We start from the raw sequence: 21050 nt of genomic DNA, 5'->3' as shown, positions 1-21050 counted from the left end.
AGGTTCAAACCATTCCTAGTGAGGGAATGTACTGCTGAAAGTGGAAATAGTGGAGTACTGCTGCATTTTCACATGCACGAAGAGTTTCGTGTAAGCATTGACGATACAAAAAACTTTCATGTCCCATGGTCTATCCAATATCTGAAAAACCAGAATAAGATTTTCAGACTAGTAAATAACTTTCTAGCAACCGTAGTGTTTAATCATCATTTCAGTTTCAAGAAAGTGCTTTTACGAAGAGAGCTGTGTGGTCAATACTGGCAATATTTTAGATACACATCGGATGAAACAACTCCTTTTGTTCTAAATGATGAGGTGCACTTCCCTTGTGAGAGATTGTTCTAAAAGGGCAGAGATTGAGGAAGCGAGGGAGAGAATGAGAGAGCGTGTGGAAAAGAGTGACGGAGAGAGAGAAAGTGGAAGAGGTGAATATGCTAAATGCCAAATGTAGTCCTGTCAGAGTAATATACTTTCTATTCAGTTACGAGATTCAGTGACACCAAGGTCTAGTGATGTAACCGACCCTAGGTTAGCTTTCAGCTACTGTTTAGTTTCTGAACAAAAATAATGGACGATGAAGGCCAAAATCTTACGAGTTGTACTAGAAATAACTCTCAATCCACCAACGGCCAGTATAAAGACGGCAGTTAGAGGTTAATCTTCTCGCAGGCAACTATGGATAACGGCAGAATGTAACAAAGTCATGAAACTACCGGGAAACTAGTAAATCATACAGGCTGATATTATATTAAACAGGTATTAGTGGAAATAAAAGAAATACTCGAGAGAGTAATTAAAATTCAAGATGAAAGGATACTAACGAAAAGATTCACTGATGGCATTGATGTCCTCAGTAAAAGTGAAGATGAATTACAGGATCTTCTGAACGGAATGAACAGTCTAATGAGTACAGAATATGCACTGAGAGTAAATCGAAGAAAGACGAATGTAATGAGAAGTAGCAGAAATGAGAACAATGAGAAACTTGACATCAAGATCGTTGATTTCGAAGTAGATGATTCTGCTACCTAGGCAGTGTGATGATGATATCTCCATTGGCGAAAGATTCCAGAATAGTTCCCCATTCGGATCTCCGGGAGGGGACGGCCAAGGGGAGGTGACCATGAGAAAAAGATTCAGTATCAACTAAAGGATAATGTTCTACGAGTCGGGGCGTGGTACGTTATAAGCTTGAACGTGGTAGGGAAACTAGAATATCTGAAAATGGAAATGCAAAGGCTCAATCTAGATATAGTAGAGGTCAGTGTTGTGAAATGAGAAGGAAGACAAAGTCTTCTAGTCAGATGAGTACAGAGTGGTATCAACAGCAGCAGAAAATGGTTCAAAATGGCTCTGAGCACTATGGGACTCAAATGCTGTGGTCATAAGTCACCTAGAACTTAGAACTACTATAACCTAACTAACCTAAGGACATCACACACATCCATGCCCGAGGCAGGATTCGAACCTGCGACCGTAACGGTCGTGCGGTTCCAGACTGTAACGCCTTTAACCGCTCGGCCACCCCGGCCGGCCAGCAGAAAATGGTGTAACGGGAGTAGGATTCGTTATGAATAGTAAGGTAGGGCAAAGACTGTGTTACTGTGAACAGTTCAGTGATACGGTTGTCCTTATCAGAATCGACAGCAAAGAAACACAGACAACGGTAGTTCAGGTATACATGCCGAAGTTGCAAGCTGAAGATGAAGGGATGGAGAAGGTACATGAGGATTTTGAAAGAGTAATGTAGTACGTAGAGGAAGATAAAAATCTAATAGTCAAGCGGGATTAGAATGCAATTTTGGGGAGGGAGTAGAAGAATAGGTTACAAGAGAATATGGGTATGGTACAAGAATGAGAGTAGCGAGAGACTAATTGAGTTCTGTGATAAATTTAAGCTAGTAACAGCGAATACTCTGTTCAAGAATCACAAGAGGGGGAGGTATACTTGGAAAAGGCCGGGTGATTCGGGAAGATTTTAGTTAGATTACATCATGGTTAGACAGGGATTCCGAAATCAGGTACTGGATTATAAGGGGTCTCCAGGGCCAGATATGGACTCAAAACACATGGTTGTAGTGATGAAGAGTAGGATGAAGTTTGAGACATTAATAAGGAAGAATCCAAATGCAAAGAAGTGGGAAGTACTAAGGAATGACGAGATACACTTGTAGTTCTCTACGGCTATAGATACGGCAATAAAGAATAACTCAGTAGACAGTATAGTTGAAGAGGAATGGATGGTCATCACAGAAGTAGCAAAGAAAAACATAGATACCAAGAAGGTAACTGCGAAGAAACCATAGGTAAAAGAAGATGTACTTGAGTTGATCGATGAAAGGAGGAAGTGTAAAAATGTTCCGGGAAACTGAGGAATACAGAAATACAAGTCGCCGAGAAATAAAATATACGGGAAGAGCAGGGAAGCCAAGATGAAATGACTACATGAAAAATATGCAGAAACAGAAAAAGAAATGATTGTCGGAAGGATGGACTCAGCTTACAGAAAAGTTAAAACAACTTTCGGTGACATTAAAAGCAAGGGTGGTAACATTAAGAGTGCAACAGGAATTCTATTGTTAAATACAGAGGAGAGAACGGATAGGTCGAAAGAGTACATTGAAAGGGTGTATGAAGGGGAAGAATTGTCTGGTGTGATAGAAGAAGAAACAAGAGTCGATTTAGAAGAAATAGGGCAGTTAGTGTTAGAATAAAAATATAAAAGAGCTGTGGGGGGACTTAAGATCGAATAAGATAGAAGGGAGAGATAACATTCCATCAGAATTTCTAAAATAATTGGGAGAAGTGGTAATAGAACGATTATTCACGTTGATGTGTACAATGTATAAGGCTGGTGACATATCATCTGACTTTCGGAAAAATATCATCAATATAATCCTGAAGGCTGCAAGATGTGACAAGTGCTAGTATTATCGCACAATCAGCTTGATAGCTCAAGCCTCCAAGTTGCTGACAAGAATAATAGACAGAAGAATGGAAAAGAAAATTTGGGATGTGCTAGGTGATGATCAGTTTGGCTTTATGAAAGCTAAAGGCACCAGAGAGGCAATTCTGTCATTGAGGTTGTTAATGGAAGCAAGACACGTTCACACGATATCTCGACCTGGAAAAGCATTAGACAATGCAAAATAGGGCAAAATGATCAAAATTCTGAGGAAAATACGGGTAAGTTACAGGGAGAGACGGGTGATACACAATAAGCATAAGAGCCAGGAGGGAATAATAAGAGTGGACGACCAAGAACGAAGTGTTGGGTTTAAAAAGGGTGTAAGAAATGGCACTAGTTTTTCGCTCCTACTGCTCAATCTGTACACCGAAGAAACAATAATAGAAATAAAAGAAAGGTTCAGGAGTGGAATTAAAACTCAAGGTGAAAGAATATCAGTGCTACATTTCGCTAATGACATTGCCGTCCTGAGTGAAAATGTAGAAAGAATTACATAATCTGCTGAATGGAATGAACATTCTAGTGAGTACAGAATATGGGTTGAGATTAAATCGATGGAAGACGAAAGTAATGAGAAGTAGTCGACATGAGAACAGCGAGAAACTTAACTTCAGAATTGATGGTCACGAAGTACATGAAGTTAAGGAATTCTGCTACCTAGGCAGCAAAATAACCAATGACGGTCGGAGCAAGCAGGACATCAAAAGCAGACTAGCACTGTCAGAAAGGGTATTCCTGGCCAAGAGAAGTCTACTAGTATCTAACATACACCTTAATTTGAGGAAGAAATTTCTGAGAACGTACATTTGGAGGTCAGCATCGTATGGTAGTGAAACATGGACTGTGGGAATATCGGAACCGAAGAGAATCGAAGCATTTGAGATGTGGTTCTACAGACGAATGTTGAAAATTAGGTGGAATGTTACGGTAAGGAATCAGGAGGTTCTGCGCAGAATCGGAGAGGAATGGAATATGCGAAAAACACTGACAAGGAGAAGGGACAGGATGATAGGACATTCGTTAAGACATGAGGGAATGACTTTCCATGACATCAGAGGGAGCTGAAGAGCGCAAAACCTGTTGAGGAAGGCAGATACTGGAATACATTCAGCAAATTGAGGACGTATGTTGCAAGCTCTACTCTTGCCTTCAAAATGTCGGGACAGGAGAGGATTTCGTGGCGGGCCGCATCAAACCAATCAGAAGACTGACGGCTCAAAGAAAAAACAAAGAAAAAAGAAAACGGTGACGTGTAAAGAGAATTCATATATCTGATCTACTGACGATGGGGTAATAACAGTATTTGTCTTCATTATACGCGTAGTTAACGAAGTTGGTTCCTGTAGGCAACCCTGTCGATGTACACACGTATTACTCATGTGCATAATATCAGCTGATGAGGGGGAAGCAGAATACTTGTGGAATTTGAGTGAACTTACGTGATAGGGAAGGACAATAAGGAAAACAAAGGGAGACAGAATTATTACAGGGCACTAATTGCGGGGAAAGAACGAGAGTCACTTAATGATTTCGAGCAGGTTGCAACCGGTTGAGGAAAACAGCCCTCACCCAGTCCAACAAAAAAATACACCAACGTGAGATAAAGTGAGCGATACGAAGATAACAGTTACAGTAGAACAGGGAGGAAAAATTATCTAGAAGTCACATACCGGAAGGAAAATCCCGTGCCAAAATAGATACTGATCACAGATTCATAATTATGAAGAAGGGAACAGAATTACAAATTATGGAAAAAGAGTATTTTTTGAAGCGGTAAAAAGGGAAATTTAAGGCCATTTGACACTACTGGAAATTCTATGAGTTTATAATATTGTTGCGGATACTTCAGTGGTATAACTACAATTTAGAGTTCTTAAAGAAATTTAGTTAAACGGAGACTACTACTCAGGATGACTGGATTATACTTCTAAAAACGAAAAATAATTTGTAAATTACAATTTTTTAAACAGAAATAATGGTTTAAATTTCAATTCTCACTCACACTAGTAAAAAAGTGTCACGTTCTCTCTGTGAACATAACTGTCCCATTTTATATGTACAATGCAACATGCACAATGCACGAGCACGGATGGCAGCTCAGTTTTAAGTGAGCATGATGCATGTCAGCTGGCCGTTTGATGTACTGATTTCGTAACCAGATTCTGGGTCCGTTTTCATTTTTCCTCCCTTACAGTTTTACATTTTAACGATTTTTTTATATTTAACTGTAACTTTTCACTTTGTCTGTTCTGGATTGTTAGTTACGATGATGGGTCATAATAATGGAACCAAGTAAACGGTTAAAGTCTGCCAAGTGTGATCAACGCCACTGTGAATAAATACTTTTTTCTGATTAGAATACTAGCGTCACTTTGGCATTGATAAATATCATTCTACCGACAGAGAAAGTTGAAAATTGTTGATTGGTATGAAGTTGTGTACCAGTGTCGGAATTTCAGTTTCAGTTCTGTCTTTGTGATAACTTGGTCACTGAAAGGATATCTTTTCTAGGCTATTTTGGATGCTCCGATACAAGAATATAAAGTATGCCACTATCGAGTTTGTCCCTGAACATCCCTTATTTTTGACACTCATGACATTGCAGGTGGAAAACTTAATTTTATCTAATCACAGTCGTTTAATGTATCTAGTTGCTATCGTTTCAGCTCATGTGCCTGCCCAGGGCGGCCGGGTGGGCAGATGTACAGGTGGACATGGGTTGGCAAATGTTTTACAAATGGATGGACATGCAGCTAGGCTGTATTATACCCGATTTTATTCCACAGAGCGAGCACACTAGGTCATCGGTGGCCAAACGGCTCGATGATGTACAGAATGCGCGTAATAGGGCATTATGAGGGTAGCCTACACTAGCTACACCTGCCCACCCGGGCAATGAAACCCTTGCCCCACGGATAGCGTTGTAAAAGCCTAATCTAGATGGACAAGTGACAAACCACACTCTACAAGGATACTGTCCGACTGGTAAAGATCATGTTGTGGAAACTCGAGAAACAAATCTCTCTCCATTCTCTATTTTCACAACCGTGACAGCAACATGTTCTGACCCCATACCCAGATATTGGTTTGGCAATGGGGCGACACTCATTACATATGCGGAAAGAAACATGAATAGAGTACTGAACAAGTTTCATTCCTTTGTCGCAGCTAAATCAGGAAGTATGCCTTTGCAACGAGTGGATATACATGCAGGTAGGCCACAGTGGCAGTTCCACAGCTGGACGCTGTTAATGTTGGCAGAAACTTCAGTACGCCGAAAAATCGGCTGTGCGGCGTTCTACCGTTGGTGGCGTACCATATTGCTACAAGTGTAGCACAGCCTGACATTTCCACAGCCGAATACGTAATAGGAACCCGCCTGCTGTGACAAAAGACGCAGCCAGATGAAGTATAAATACTCCTGTGTCAGAGGGCAGAATTATTCGGAATCTTGTGTTCTGCCGATGCAGTTTCCCCGTCTGTCATCTGTCAAATCTACAGTTAGAGTGCCCGTCACGAAATTAGATACGCCAAAGTCACACCCGCTGCCTGCAGTTCACAGGGGTAAGAGCTGGGATTCGCCCGCCTCATAGATTCGTTGCCATAATGTTGGCAGTAAAGTACATCAGCGTCATGGTTCCCATCCGATATTGTGTGTTCACGTGTGGTTTCAGTGTTCCATGGAATAGCGCATTGACGTGTTTTGTTAGGGAACGAAATACAGAAGCAAGGGCCTACGTAGAGGGTGCGAAGACATGCGAAAACAATCTAAAATTGTCGTATTGGATGTACTGAAGGTTAATTATTTGACAAAGTGCTGTTATAGTCAACACATGGCCTCACCAAGCAGCTGCGTCTACTAGTCGGAGCCGCTGGTCTCGTTCCCGGGCTTCAAACGGGATTCGATGGTTAGAGGCAACTCAGCGGTCGCCTATGCCGCACACAGCAGCTCTTCACTGATCGTTCATAGTTCAGCTCGGAAGTTTGTAAGCTTTCTGCCAACCGCTACGGCTAGAGGTTGTGCACACAAGCCCAGCCGCCTCTGGCCTTACGACTAGAGGTAACCCTGTACAGGGTGAAAAGTATTTAAACCGACAAACTCTGCGAGGTTGTAGGGGACATCAAAACAAATATTTTTCCCTAATGTCATTTTTCCCTATGAGCAGTATTTAAACCGGTAGAGGAAGATTTCTCTGGCGGCAAATTAATTAAACCAACAAACACTTGTCCTTTTTATTATGACCAAGAGACAACACATTAACACAACCCAACTTCAATTACAGTAGATTTTCAAAAATGCCTCCATTGACACGTAAACAAAGGTTACACTCTCAAATGGTTCAAATGGCTCTGGGCACTATGCGACTTAACTTCTGAGGTCATCAGTCACCTAGAACTTAGAACTAATTAAACCTAACGAACCTAAGGACATCACACTCATCCATGCCCGAGGCAGGATTCGAACCTGCGACCGTAGCGGTCGCTCGGCTCCAGACTGTAGCGCTTAGAACCGTACGGCCACTCCGGCCGGCAGTTACACTCTCAGATCATGTTCTGTCTGACACGGGCAAAAACCCCAGGAGTATTCTGAATTTTTCCTGCTGCTGCTACTATCCGGGCAACCAGATCCTCTTCTGATGCAAGAGGAGTTCCGTAAACAAGGTTGCACATCTCTCCCCACACAAATAAGTCCAGAGGGGACATATCTGGGGATCGAGCAGGCCATGGTACAGGACCACCTCTGCCAATCCACGTTTCTGGGAACAGTCGATCCAGGAATTGACGCACACGACGACTGAAATATGCCGGCGCTACCTCATGTTGGAACCACATGCATTGTCTTGTAGGGGGCGGGGCGTCTTCCAGCAATTCTGGCAATGCTCTGGCGAGAAAATTGTAACAGTGTCTGCCATTTAATGGCCTAGGTAGCAGATACGGCCCAATTAAACAGTCCCCAACAACACTGACCCACACACTAACGAAGAGCCGCACTTGATGAGTGTTAGTAACTGTAGCATGTGGGTTATCCTCACTCCAAACATCCGAATTGTGCATGTTGAAGACTCCATCACTCCCGAACGTTGCTTCATCGGGAAACAACACAGAGAATGGAAATGTAGGATGCATTTCACACTGTTCCAGGTACAATGGCGAAAACTGTGCTCAGAGTGGATAATCAACTGGTTCCAGGTTGTGGACACTCTGTACGTGAAATGGACGTCACAATTGCTCTCGAAGGACTGTTCTTACATTCGTCTGATTCGTCCTCATGTTACGTGTGGCCCGCATCTCGTGGTCGTGCGGTAGCGTTCTCGCTTACCACGCCCGGGTTCCCGGGTTCGATTCCCGGCGGGGTCAGGGATTTTCTCTGCCTCGTGATGGCTGGGTGTTGTGTGCTGCCATTAGGTTAGTTAGGTTTAAGTAGTTCTAAGTTCTAGGGGACTGATGACCATAGATGTTAAGTCCCATAGTGCTCAGAGCCATTTGAACCATTTTGAACTCATGTTACGTGCAATTGCACGAGTGCTGATTCAAGGATCCCCCTCCACATGCTAAAAGACAGCTTCATCAAATTGCAGCATTCTTACCGTGCGGCGTCGTCCCTGTCCAGGTAATCTGCTAAATGACCCGGTCTCACGCAGACGTTGGTACACAGCAGAAGAGGTCATATGATGCGGGATACGGCGATTAGGATATAGTTGTCGATAAACCCGTTGTGCAGCTCGTCTGTTGTGGTGCGCTACATAGTACGCACCAACCATATCAGTGTACTCACTGCAGGTGTATCGCTCCACTAGTAAACAGAAACAATGCACTACTACACGGTGGACAGCAGTTGCCTACAACTGAAGAGCGTAATACGCCCTCTAACAACTGAAAATCGTAATACGTCCTCTAACAACTGAAGAGCGTAATATGGTCTCCACCGGTTTAAATAATCGTCGTAGGAAAAAATGACATTAGGGATAAACATTTATTTTGATGTCCCGTACAACCTCCCAGAGTTTGTCGATTTAAATACTTCTCACCCTGTATTTGTCCGGCAAGGGCGCCGCGGCCGCCAATTGCTGATGCACTGCCTTTGCAGTCCATCTTATGGACGTCACATACTGCATGTGGGACACAGCTCGCGCCACGGCAGCAAAGCTGTGTGCATGTATAGTGTCACAGGTCAATAAATAAGTAAAATTGCTCTTGCATTGTTAGCTCCGCAACCACCGCTGTAATACAGAATACGGACGGCGTCTATCGCTGAAACAATAGGTTTTAGTTTATATCTTTTTTTTTCCACGACACATTAACCTGATTGTTAAATCTGCTCAGAATATCCGGGTTCTGAAATAACCGATTATTGGTATTTTGCCCCATTATCTCCTGTAATAAACGTACAAATCGAATAAAGGAAAGTCGTAAGTGATTGAATACTAGAAAAAAAAATCACCAGCAGTCTCGTACTGGTTTTCATCTTTTGAAACTCTGCTCAAGAGTTATTTTATAATCAGGGATTATATCAGAGTTTGGGCACGGCGAATAGTCAGTGATAGGAGGTGAAAACTGAGGTTGAAGAAGTCTGTTTTTTGTGCTAATTTGTCCGTTTCCAAGAGCTACAAGCAGATATAGGCATATTATGTGGACACTGCCAGCACATTAGCTGCCTTCTATTTATATTGTGCATTATGAATGAATACTTGTCAACTTCTTAAATTATTGCTGTTGCAACAATCTTCCTTCTCTTATTGCTGTTGCCACAATCTTCTTTTATTATTTCACAGAAAAGGCAGCCAAATCTTTAGTCCTTTTAAGTAAATAATGCGTTGGAATTCATCGTTACGTCACACATTTCCACTTTAGGGCTGGTTTCATTCTGCAATACAGCGGATGTCCGACGACGACAACGAGAAACTACCGTACAGATCAGGTGAGAGCAAGTCTTACACATTGCTCGTACACACGTACTTTATGCTAGGGCACACGGCAACAGGGACGTTATTGTCTCAGTAATGATGTACCAAACCTTTTACCATGTGACTGTTGATCGTTTCTGCCTGTAGTGTTACTAAAATAGTACTGATCGTTTTCCCCATTTCCTGTTATGACGCAATGTTTCAAAATAGCACAAATTTTACATTATTAGTAAAAAATAAAAAACAGTTATTATAACAAAGAACAAATAAATACCGAAAAATACCGGGTATTCGGAATTAAAATATCGGTACAGGTTTTAATCAGTCAGGTTTTCTGATCCTTGCTGGAGAACCCACACCACATACAGCACTGAAACGATAAGTGGCCACCCTGAAACACTGTGAATAGTCCACGTGAACGAAATCAGCAACCTTACAAAATTTCTAATTTGCTTAATAGAACAATTCCGATGCACTCCAGTACTTATGTTACTTACTTACCCCATCCGATGGCCACGTAGGCACTAAGCTCAATGTTCTTCACTGTGAAGGTCTCCACCACGAGGATGTATAGGTAGAGGCCTGCAAATTATACAACGTGCATAATGTGAGAGATACCCAAACTAGAATTAGGTGGCAAAATTTGCAAAGCGACATTGTTCAATGAAACTTATGTCTGCATCCAAAATGTCTAAGTGTCATAAGTTAATATACCAATATGTTATTACAAAAGAACAGAATAATATACATATACAATCTACATTGTCATTAGAGAATAAAGGTGTTTTCACATAATCTGTTGTGATGCCATACTACAACTCTCTCATGATACCAGCACAGGGTGAGACGTGCCAGTTGTCTATATGTCTGAATTATTTAACAAGTTGTTTCAGGACTACGTGATGGCATTATCAAGTTCTTAAAACTAATATTCCATTAGGAACAGTAAAAAATAATAAGTAAGCACCAAACATGCGTTGTCAGGTATTGTCTTGTATGTCTGATATTGTATGTTTGCTGCGTTGGTATTTTTTTCAGTGTCTCGTGGAGTATTAATTTTAAGAACTTGGGATCAATTTGTACCGAAATTTGTGTTAAGTAAATAAAACGTTTTTGCATCTTTTGCGTCGTTCTCTGTACCGAATTCGTTTCAAATATGTTAAACGTCATTTTTCATATTGTTAGAGTAATGGAATTACTCTGTGAACTGAGATAGTTACCGTTTGCGGAATACTCGGTTGGTCATTGGTGTAACATAGATGTATAAGAATTTGAAATCCACTGTGTTAATGTTCAACAGTATTATTTATTTTATGTTTCGTTAAGAACATACTGTCCTCAGACAATTTCAGAGTAAACAGATTACCTACACAACAGTGAGAGAATATAGTTGTACAAAGACAGATTAACTAAAAATGTGTGACCAGCGTACACCGTTGTATCTTCATGAGAATCAAGCACATTGACATACACAAAGAAGCTATGACCAAATCAACCTTATATTACGTTAGAGTAAAAGATTAAAAGTATAAGAATCTGTAATCCGAAACAGCACCCACGTGTATACTGAAAGAGATACTATGCTACATGGAGAAAATAACTGGTGACGAGAGGAAGAAGCTGACTATAAGATAATATGCTTGTTCTAAATAGTATACATGTTCCCTACTCTCCAAATTACACAGCGGAATTGTATCGAATTCCTTCTGGATTGACAGGGTCGTAGCATCAACCAGAGCCCCGTTTTACACTGGCGAACACATCAAGTTGGTTTTCGTAAGATCTATGAATAACCAACATTGATTATTATATATAGGGGATTTTCGGTTTCTTTGAATATTATAAGGCATGAGCATAAAACTTGTTCCCCAATTATACATCTGTTTGACTCCACCATAACAGATCTATAATTGTGGGCACTTGTCTGACAGTTCTTGGAAACGGGACTGACGCTTTTTTCAGTGGCTTCACATCTTTCGGTGCTCCAATCACTGCTCCTATTACGAAAGGAAGCTGATACAAGTAATATCTGTGCATTTTCATCGGGCGTATATACCTTTCGGTATTGAGTGATTTCATGATTTTCTATTCAGCCATCTCTGATTTCAGTATCTGACAGTTCGGCTTGCTGCAAAGACTGATTAAGAACTCTACGATTTCCTGCACAGAAACAATTTCGTAAAACCAAAATCGGAATTTTGGCCATCATTCTCCCATTCTGAGGTACTGTGCCGGTATTTTCAGTGAGAGACTATGTAGATGATTTCCATGTGATTAGTGACGTTTGTGTGATCCTTAACCGCAGTGGTCGCAATATAACAATTTTCAGTTCACTGATCGGTCCTCATATTGCTCTCCTTAGGCTCATTTTGTATATCAGTGTACTTCCGTTTATCACCAACGCCTTTACATAGCTTAAATTTTGGATGAACCGCTGTTTTCTTGTGTACCAACTTTCTGACGTGGCTAATGAACAGCGATGGGTGTTTCCCATTGTACAAAATTTTTTCGTCAAATTGGAAATTCATGGTAAGGCCTTATAGGACCAAACTGCAGAAGTCATCGATCCCTAAGCCTACACACTACTTAACCTAACTTATAGTTTAAGTTAGGTTAAGTAGTGTGTACGCTTAGGGATCGATGATCTACACTATGGACAACACACACACACCCATGCCCCAGGGAGGACTCGAACCTCCGACGGGGGAGACGCACGGTCCGTGCAAGGCGCCTGAGACCGCGGGGCTACCCCGCGCGGCCTTTTTTTTTTTTTCCTTTTCGTTTTTGATTTGGCACATACGGGCCCTGTATTTTATATTTATCCATTGGTGATGCTCAGGTACTTTACAGTTAGTTTCCTGTCTCTTTCCTTTCGTAACATTCACCTGACTACTGATGATTTGAGAGCCTTATGCTCACTGTTTTCTTTCTCTGCGTTAACTAATTCGAAAATCTCAGGTCTATTAGTTTCTAGGGAGTCTAAAACGTTCTCCTCTCGAGTCGGCTCCCTGAAACTGTAAGTCTTTTTCAGAGAAAATGTTCAGCCCAATTTCATTCAAATCCGTGATGACCCTTCCGTTCTACTGTGGTCCATGTGGCAGGTGGTCTATAAAAGCATCCGATTACTATATTTGACTCACCTTTGATGCTTACCTTCACTAGTATTATTTCACATTCAGAATGTATAACAACTTCACTATATGTTATCGACCACTTAACGGAAAAAAATAAGCAGCGACCACTAGCATGTAATGTATCCTTTCCGTATTTACTCCAGTCTGACTTTACGATTTCACAGTTATTCACTTCGGATTTCTATTACAGTGTTTCTTATAATCTTTAAAAACGAAGACTAATTCTGGTCCCTTACGACTGACGCTCCTACACCTTATCAATAGCACATTAACATTTTGTTTTTCTACGGAAGATCGATGATTGGGGCAGGCTTGCATTTGTCTCTGAACATAAATAAATGTAACACATGGCGTGTAGGTATTCGAAGATATCCACTACTATTCCATTACAGGCTTTATTGCGAAGTCAACTTAGTTTTCAGCCCAAAATCATCTAAATTTGTCTAAATATTTAAACCTGAGGGTAGTTTAGTTAGGTACTTACGTAGGAATTTGCTCTGTGGATTAATATTTACTGATTACCATACCACTCGTAGATGATAACAACTGGATTTAAAAATGAAAAAGAAAGCATTTAAATGAAAGTTTTTATTGATGGAAAAATAATTCAATTGAAGAATTTACTTTTACCAGTAATCATTCTTTATTTACATTTGCTTACAATTTATTGTTTTGACGTTTTTCTGAATTTTGGGGAAGATGGTCCAAGGAGGAAACGTCGTCTTCCAATTCTTCGTCTTCTTCTGGCACAGGATCTATACTGATTTTCTCCTCGACGTCAGTCTCATCATCGATTTAGGTCGAATCGAGAAAGATGACCTCTTCTGTTTGAGACGTAAAGCATGTAAGCGCCCTTGGAGTCGCTAAATGCAGCCATTCACTTCATAGACATTTTCCTGCCTGAACAAGCTGCTAGTCATACCTTCCAGCACGTGCAGCATATTGTGGTGAGCAGTTCCAGGACCGCTGTGGTTTATTGGTTGCAATAGAGGACAGATCGTTTTTGGTGGTCTTCCATCCGCATTTCAGTGGATCCAGCTTATGGTTTCTCCAGATCTGAACCCTCAAGTTGACCCTGAAGGAGTGCTGACGAGCGGCAGCTTCGGTGGGAGGCAAAGATTCCAAGCTGATGTTATTACTTTTCTATAGAGCTATCTGGATCAGTTGCAGAAGAATTTCATTCAAATGCTCCGAGCCACCACCCGTGTGCAAGCACACAATAAACTTCACTACCGCATCAGCGACCTTAACCGGATTGCTGCTGGAATCCACGAATTCCGAGGTGGCTTGTTGGAGGTTTGCATTCTTTTGAAATATGTTTACAAATTTGACTTTTTCCCTGCCGGAAAAATATAGAGGTGGGATCACAGCCACCGAAGACAAAACAGTTGTTCTTTGGTTTGTTCAGAGAGCTTGGAATTGTTGCGGTGTAGATGAATGTGACTTGTTTCCAGGCTTCATAAGGAAGATACTGGCTACGGGCTAATCCAGCTCAGTACTATCACCTGCGTGATCTGTCAGCAGGACCAACAAATCAGTATCTTCCCCGTCAATGAAGAAGCTGACTCCCTGCCTCGAGTTTAATGGTCTGTACTCTCAATGGCCTGCTTGACTTGGTAGTATTAAGCGAATAATTTTTTTCTGCCAGCATCGAGATAACACGTTTCTTATTACGTTCGATTAGTAAGAAACGATCTTTTGACATAATATGTAGCAGTGTCTCATTCAATAAAACAGAAGCTGATGACACAGCCTGGGCTCTTTGGGAGTGTTCACAGATTTTATCCTTTACTCAGCACCCTTCCAAGGGATCCATCAAGCACTATCGTGTAACTGAACACAAAGTGTTTTTTGAGGTAATAATTTCGTATGACCCAGTAGCTTGGTGTAGGTTTTTCTACTCGACCGCACTTTGGCGACTTGTGTGTCCCTAATCTACCCCAGTTATCCAACCGCGTAAGGGGGATCCATAGTTTAACGAGGTATCCAAATCATGCATTGTTTTTGGGGACTCCTTACATAGTCGAGAGGTACTGGCTAGGTTAAGACGAAAACCGAAAAACCCATCGTTCGATCGATATTCAATCCCGCGACATCACGGTTTCCAGGTACATGGACTTTACCGTCAGATCACCAGGATCGAATTTTTGATGTCGTTCACGTACTTTTCATGGATGGAGGAAAACACATCGTCAGTTCCCACACAACTCGGTGTAAGAGGAACCCACCATTAAGGACGAAGTATGTGTTGCTTCTTATTTTAACACTGGCTGGATTGAGTAGTTAGAGAGGTCTGATTTTCTTGTCTCGCACCTTACTCTGTTGCATCAGAAAGAGTTAATGGTTATGGGGCTAACGCAAAGGCGAAGTGTGACTCGAATTGTTGTGGTGAGAAGGGATTCGACGAAAAATTGTTTCTGAACTAACAGGATCTGGTTCACCATTCACCTCTGCTCTACGCATCACGGCTCGTAGGGGCAGTGCACGTGTCCAAAATCTTTCCCGTGAATATTTTTCATACTTTTTCCCATTTTTTAGATACTACTTCTATGATTAATCCAAACACAAGTTATTAACAGAAAAATTATAAATTAACTACTTGAATAATGAAATTAACAAATAGAGCTAACTACACAGATAGGTACGTACCGAACAACATTGCTCATAAATGTGAATGTGGATTATTTTGGATTCAAAAGTAATCTGACTTCACATAAAAGTCTTACCAGAAATTAAGGCTACGAATACTTTCACGTATTTATTTGTATCTTTGGAAAGGAGTCACTGAATTACGAGATCTATTTACACAGAATTTGATACTCTTCAACCTTACTTCACGACATTTTTCATTTAGCGTAGCCATGTTTGTGTTAGAGGCGCTGGAACGTGAGCATGACTCCCTTTTCCGCCAAGTTGGTAAATATTACTCATCTTTGTTATGACTAAACGTCTGACCCAATTTTAAGTTCGAAGCAGTTAATTTTACTCGTAAGTTAATGGTCACTCATTTCGGTGTCTTGGAAATTGTCTGTAGGATGTACCGTTGTCGAGTAATAATTGAAAAACCGAAAAACTTCCTAAAATTCAGTGGTTTTTCGACCTTCAAATGTTTAGCATCAGCCAGAAACTGTTGTAGACTCATTTAATTGTTATTTAGGATATCTAACGTCGTTTAAAATTACTTCCGGATTGTGCATCTTTATTGGGCAGCGCGGCCTTATTTCGGGCTAATTTTTCTGGACTATTTACAGGCAGAAAATAATTACCGCTCACAATGCGGGCCGATCGCTTCTCGTAGAACCCCGAAGTCTTTTATCTGTCACGGACTGCCGCTGGCATAGCATTCCAGGAAGGTGACTTTTCGACTTTTCGGCAGAAGTCAAGATTCCTTTGAAGCGTGTTTTGGCCTGATGGTTCTGCTTGTAAAAACGGAGGCTCTCCACGAGTGTAGGTGTTTCGCCACGCTACGTTAACATAGCTTCACATAAACTGCAGAGAAAACTACGCGCAAAACAGTCGTCAGGGAAGAGAAGGATTTAATATGGTCGCGTACAGATTAGTCGTGGCAACCACTTATGTTATTAATTACAAGGCGTTGACTATTTTGTTAATTGACTGGAATAAAGTGCAGATAGTGATTATTTTACATCAGTTACTAACAGCAAGTGACACGAGGCAGTCTGGCAATGGAGTGACGCGATCATGAGCAGGATCTCTGTCTCTGGTAACAAAATTTTAATTCTAATAAACTATGCTACATACAGCTCTAATCTGTGCTCTAAATGGTACCTTAACTTATAAGGTTTTTTATGGTCACTCTTCCACATGTCTTTCCGGTTTTTCAACAAAATGTAGCTTAATTCATAAAGTTCTTGTGGATACATTGCTAAATGTGTAACGAAAGTACCAGTTTTTTTTTCTATCTCGCTTGTTACAAGCAGCGTAATTTACAAGTGCTGACGTCACAATGTCTTCCAGGCAGAAGAAAGCTCAATGTTGTGGTTTCATGAAATATAGTCGCCTATTATAATTCAGCGAATGTTCCGATGTGCGTATGGTCAAAATCCGCCAGATGTGAGAAACATCAAAAGACAGTACAAAAAGTTTCAAATTACCGGCAATTTTGGTAACAAGGCAAGACGTGGTAATCCTGAAGTGAGGTACGACACCGTTGACATGGTGCGTACGCTATTTCAAGGGAGTCTGCGGAGGTTAGCGGGTCGTGCTTCCAGAGAAAGAGGCGTACCTCAGAGCATTGTGATGAATATTTCCACATCTGGCTGCATTTCCACGCGTACAAAATGCAGCTCCTAGAAGTTTTGCAGCCAGATGCTAGGAACATGTTGGAGCCAGGTGTAGACAGTGACTACCTTAATACAGTTCGTTTTTCCGATGAAGTAACTTCATATCTCCGAGAAATACATGATAACCGGATGTGAAGGGAGCGGATAACATGTTTGCTCAATTAAGACGGAAAGTTTGTCACGCTAATAACATACATGTACATGTCCCACATCTCTCGGATATCCATCGTATCTGTACTGATATGTGTAATTATTGATGACAACTGCAATTGCGAAGTTTCTAGTTCCATTAATACTACACGCTTTCCTTTCGCTTTAGACTGGTGATTAATGCTTCTCTGGTGTTTCTGTTTTCAGAACTGATTCGCAACACACTCGTTCAACATCCATTCGCAACCGTCATTCATCTGTCATCAGCACGCTGTGAATCTGATGCCCCGTCAAAGATTATCAGACGTGACACAAAATTGAAAACGTGCCTGGTTTTGCGAAATGCAGCAGGATAACAGTTTCACAGCATATTAGATGCTGAAATTTAATTTCCTCTGTGCGTCAGCTGGCATGTATTGTCTTTATTCCAGGTTTTTGCTTAGTTTATTGTTCCTGTCGTCACTTTTGCAAAGTCAATGGGCAGATATTTCCGAATTGTTAACGTTTCCTTCGCTGTCACTTCTTCGGACGACGTTACTTATTTCATATTACTGGTGAGAGACTGTTACGACTGTCAGGATGGATTTGTTCTAAGATCACATTTCGTGCAAATTTTTCACGAATGTTCTTATAATCTGAGAATGTAGTTGCATACGATATTACTTTCCTCCCACTCATTACCGCGTGAGCAGATAATATTACAAAATTACAGCGTTAACAAACATGGAGATAACTGAGATTGTAGTACTATGCGTTCAGATTCTGATACACCCAAAATTAGGAGTAGCCGTCGTTCATGTTGAGGGGCGTACCAATGTTACCTACTGTAGCGAATGAGAAACTGGACATACTTCTCAGTGAAGAAGGGTATGCGATCACCATTTTAGAACGGCTTATGATTACTGTTTGGTATGTACATAAACATCTGAGGGACGCCACGAATGTTACATACTGTTCCAGAATAAGATGCTCGGCTAATCATATTGAGGTTGAAGCTCATTTATCTGTGTTTGCTTTAACAATAACATATGTTTCTGGGTGGGGACCGTCTTTAGCAAAACACAATTTTGTTTTTGTCCCAGACGTGATTACAGCTGGTAAACAGTGACAGTCACAGAACTTGTCAATGAAGAAGATGACGAAAAAGCAAACGTTGCAGGTGTCAAACTGTAATGAAAAACAGACGCTGTAAAAACGTAATACAGCAAGAATACCACACCATGTGGTAAGAAGCCATAATAATAAAAAAGACGCTGATCATGCTGCAACTGCAGTGAAAAATGTCTGGGCAAAAAACAAAATTGTGTTTTACTGAAGGCGGACCCCAACCAAAAACATATTTTAAGATGCTCGGAATTCGTCACTTACAATTTGTCCACTCTGTTCCTATCTTATTTCAGCGATCCTCATAATATCCAGTGTGTTTCGTCTACATCTACATCTACACAGATACTCCACAAGCCACCGGATGGTGCTTGGTACGCTGTACCACTTCTTGTCATGTAAGCTGGCGGCAGTAGAATCGTTCGGCAGACAGCTTCAGACACCTGTTCTTTGAATTTTCTCAACAGTTTTTCTCGAAAAGAACGTCGCCTTTCTTCCAGGGATTCCTATTTGAGTTCCCCATGCATGTCCGTAACACCTGACATGTTCGAACCAACCGGTAACGATTCTAGCAGCGCACCTTTGAACTGCTTTCATGTCTTCCTTCAATCAGATCTGGTACGGATCCCGAACTTACGAACAGTACTCAAAAATAGGTCGCACCAGCCTCCTATATGCGGCCTCCTTTACAGTTGAACCACTCTTTCCTAAAATTCTCCCAATAAACCGTAACTGACCATTTGCTTTCCTTAGCACAATTCTCACGTGCTCGATAAACCTCATATCGTTTTGCAATGATACCCCCAGATATTTAAACGACCTAACTGTGTCAACCAGGATACTAGTAATACTTTATCCGAATATTATAGGTTTGATCTTCCTACTCATCCGCATTAAATACATTTTTTCCACATTTATAGCCAACTGCCATTCGTCACACCAACTGTAAATTTAGTCTAAGACGTATCTTCCTACAGTTACTCAACTTCCACACCTTACCGTACACCATGGCATCATCAGCAAAAAAACCGCAGGTTGCTGCCCATTCTGTCTGCCAAACCATTTATGTATATACAGACAACAGCGGTCCTCTCACACTTCCCTGGCCGTGCGGAGTGTTCACGCGGTCTAGGACGCCATGTCACTGATGGCCCAGCCTCTCTCGGAGGAGGTTCGAGTCCTCCCTCGGGCAAGGGTGTGTGTGTGTTGTTCTTAGCATAAGTTAGTTTAAGTAGTGTGTAAGTCGAGGGACCGATGACCTCAGCAGTTTGGTCCCTTAGGAATTCATACACATTTGAACATTTGAACACTACCCTGGGCCCTCCTCTGATGAACACTCGCCGCTGAGGACAACATAATGGGTTTCATTATTTAACAAGTCTTCTAGCCACTCACATTTCTGTAAACTTATTCCATGTGCTCGTGCCTTCGTTAACTGACTGCAATGGAGCACCTGTCAATTGCTATCCGGAAATCCATAAATATGGAATTTTCCTGTTGCCCTTCATCCATTAATCCCAGTATATCATTTGAGAAAAGATCAAGCTGAGTTTCACACGAGCAATGCTTTCTAAAACCATGCTGATTCATGGACATAAGCTGCTAAGTCTAAAGAAAGTTTATTATATTCGAACTGAGAATAAGTTCAAAGATTCTGTAGCAAACAGAAGTTGGGGATATTGATCAATAATTTTGTTGGTCCGTTGCTTTACCCTTCTTATACGCTGGAGTCACCTGCAATATTTTGCAGTCGCTAGGGACTTTGTGCAGGGTGAAAGATTCACGGTGAATGCAAGTTAGATAAGGGCCCAGTGCCGTAGAGTACTCTTTGTAAAATCGAACTGGGATTCCATCCGCACTGGTGATTTATTTGCTTTAAAGTCCTCCAGTTTTTTCTCTACGCCAGATATGCTTATTAATATGCTGTCCGATAGTCAAATAACGGTATGTTTGTACGAATTTCCTGTGTGGACGATTTATTGAACGTGAAATGTAAAACTTCGGCTTTCGTTATGCTATCTTCAGCTGCCACACCAGACTGGTCAACAAGGGACTGAATGGAAACCCTAGAACCGCTCACCGATTTTACGTAAGACCAGAATATTTTTCGGGTTATGTGCCAGGTCTTTTGCTAAGGTGTGACGGTGGTAGTTGTATGCTTCGCGCATAGACCTTTCCACAGACGCACGAATCTCTACTAACCTTCGTTTGTCATCATTTGGGCGTTCCCTCTTGAACCGAGAGGGCAACAGCCACTGGTTCCTCAGTATCCACCGAATTTCGGTACTTAACCATGGTGAGTCTTTTCCATAACACGTAACTCTCCAGACCACGATTTACTGTCTTTTAAACTTAGACCGTAATTCCTCTACACCCATTTTACTGGACATAATTCCTCTAATCCCATTTTACTGGAACTAAGTTGGGCAAATTCACTGTCTAACCGAGATGCTAATAAATGATTATCTGCTCAGCCTAGCAAACA

The 21050-nt window shown here is 41.3% G+C and overlaps 1 protein-coding gene across 1 annotated transcript in view; it reads right to left on the bottom strand.

The window, feature by feature from the left end:
- Positions 1-21050, bottom strand: part of LOC124606140 (diuretic hormone receptor-like) — a 185472-nt gene that overhangs the window by 78899 nt on the left and 85523 nt on the right. The window contains exon 6 of the mRNA XM_047138105.1: positions 10375-10455. Coding sequence (XP_046994061.1) covers positions 10375-10455 — 81 coding nt within the window. The remainder of the gene's footprint in view (positions 1-10374; positions 10456-21050) is intronic.

This window comes from Schistocerca americana, chromosome 3 (genome assembly GCF_021461395.2).
Source record: "Schistocerca americana isolate TAMUIC-IGC-003095 chromosome 3, iqSchAmer2.1, whole genome shotgun sequence".
Lineage (NCBI taxonomy): Eukaryota > Metazoa > Arthropoda > Insecta > Orthoptera > Acrididae > Schistocerca > Schistocerca americana.
The sequence above is the reverse complement of the archived record's forward strand: the minus strand, read 5'-3'. Positions and strand labels throughout refer to the sequence as shown.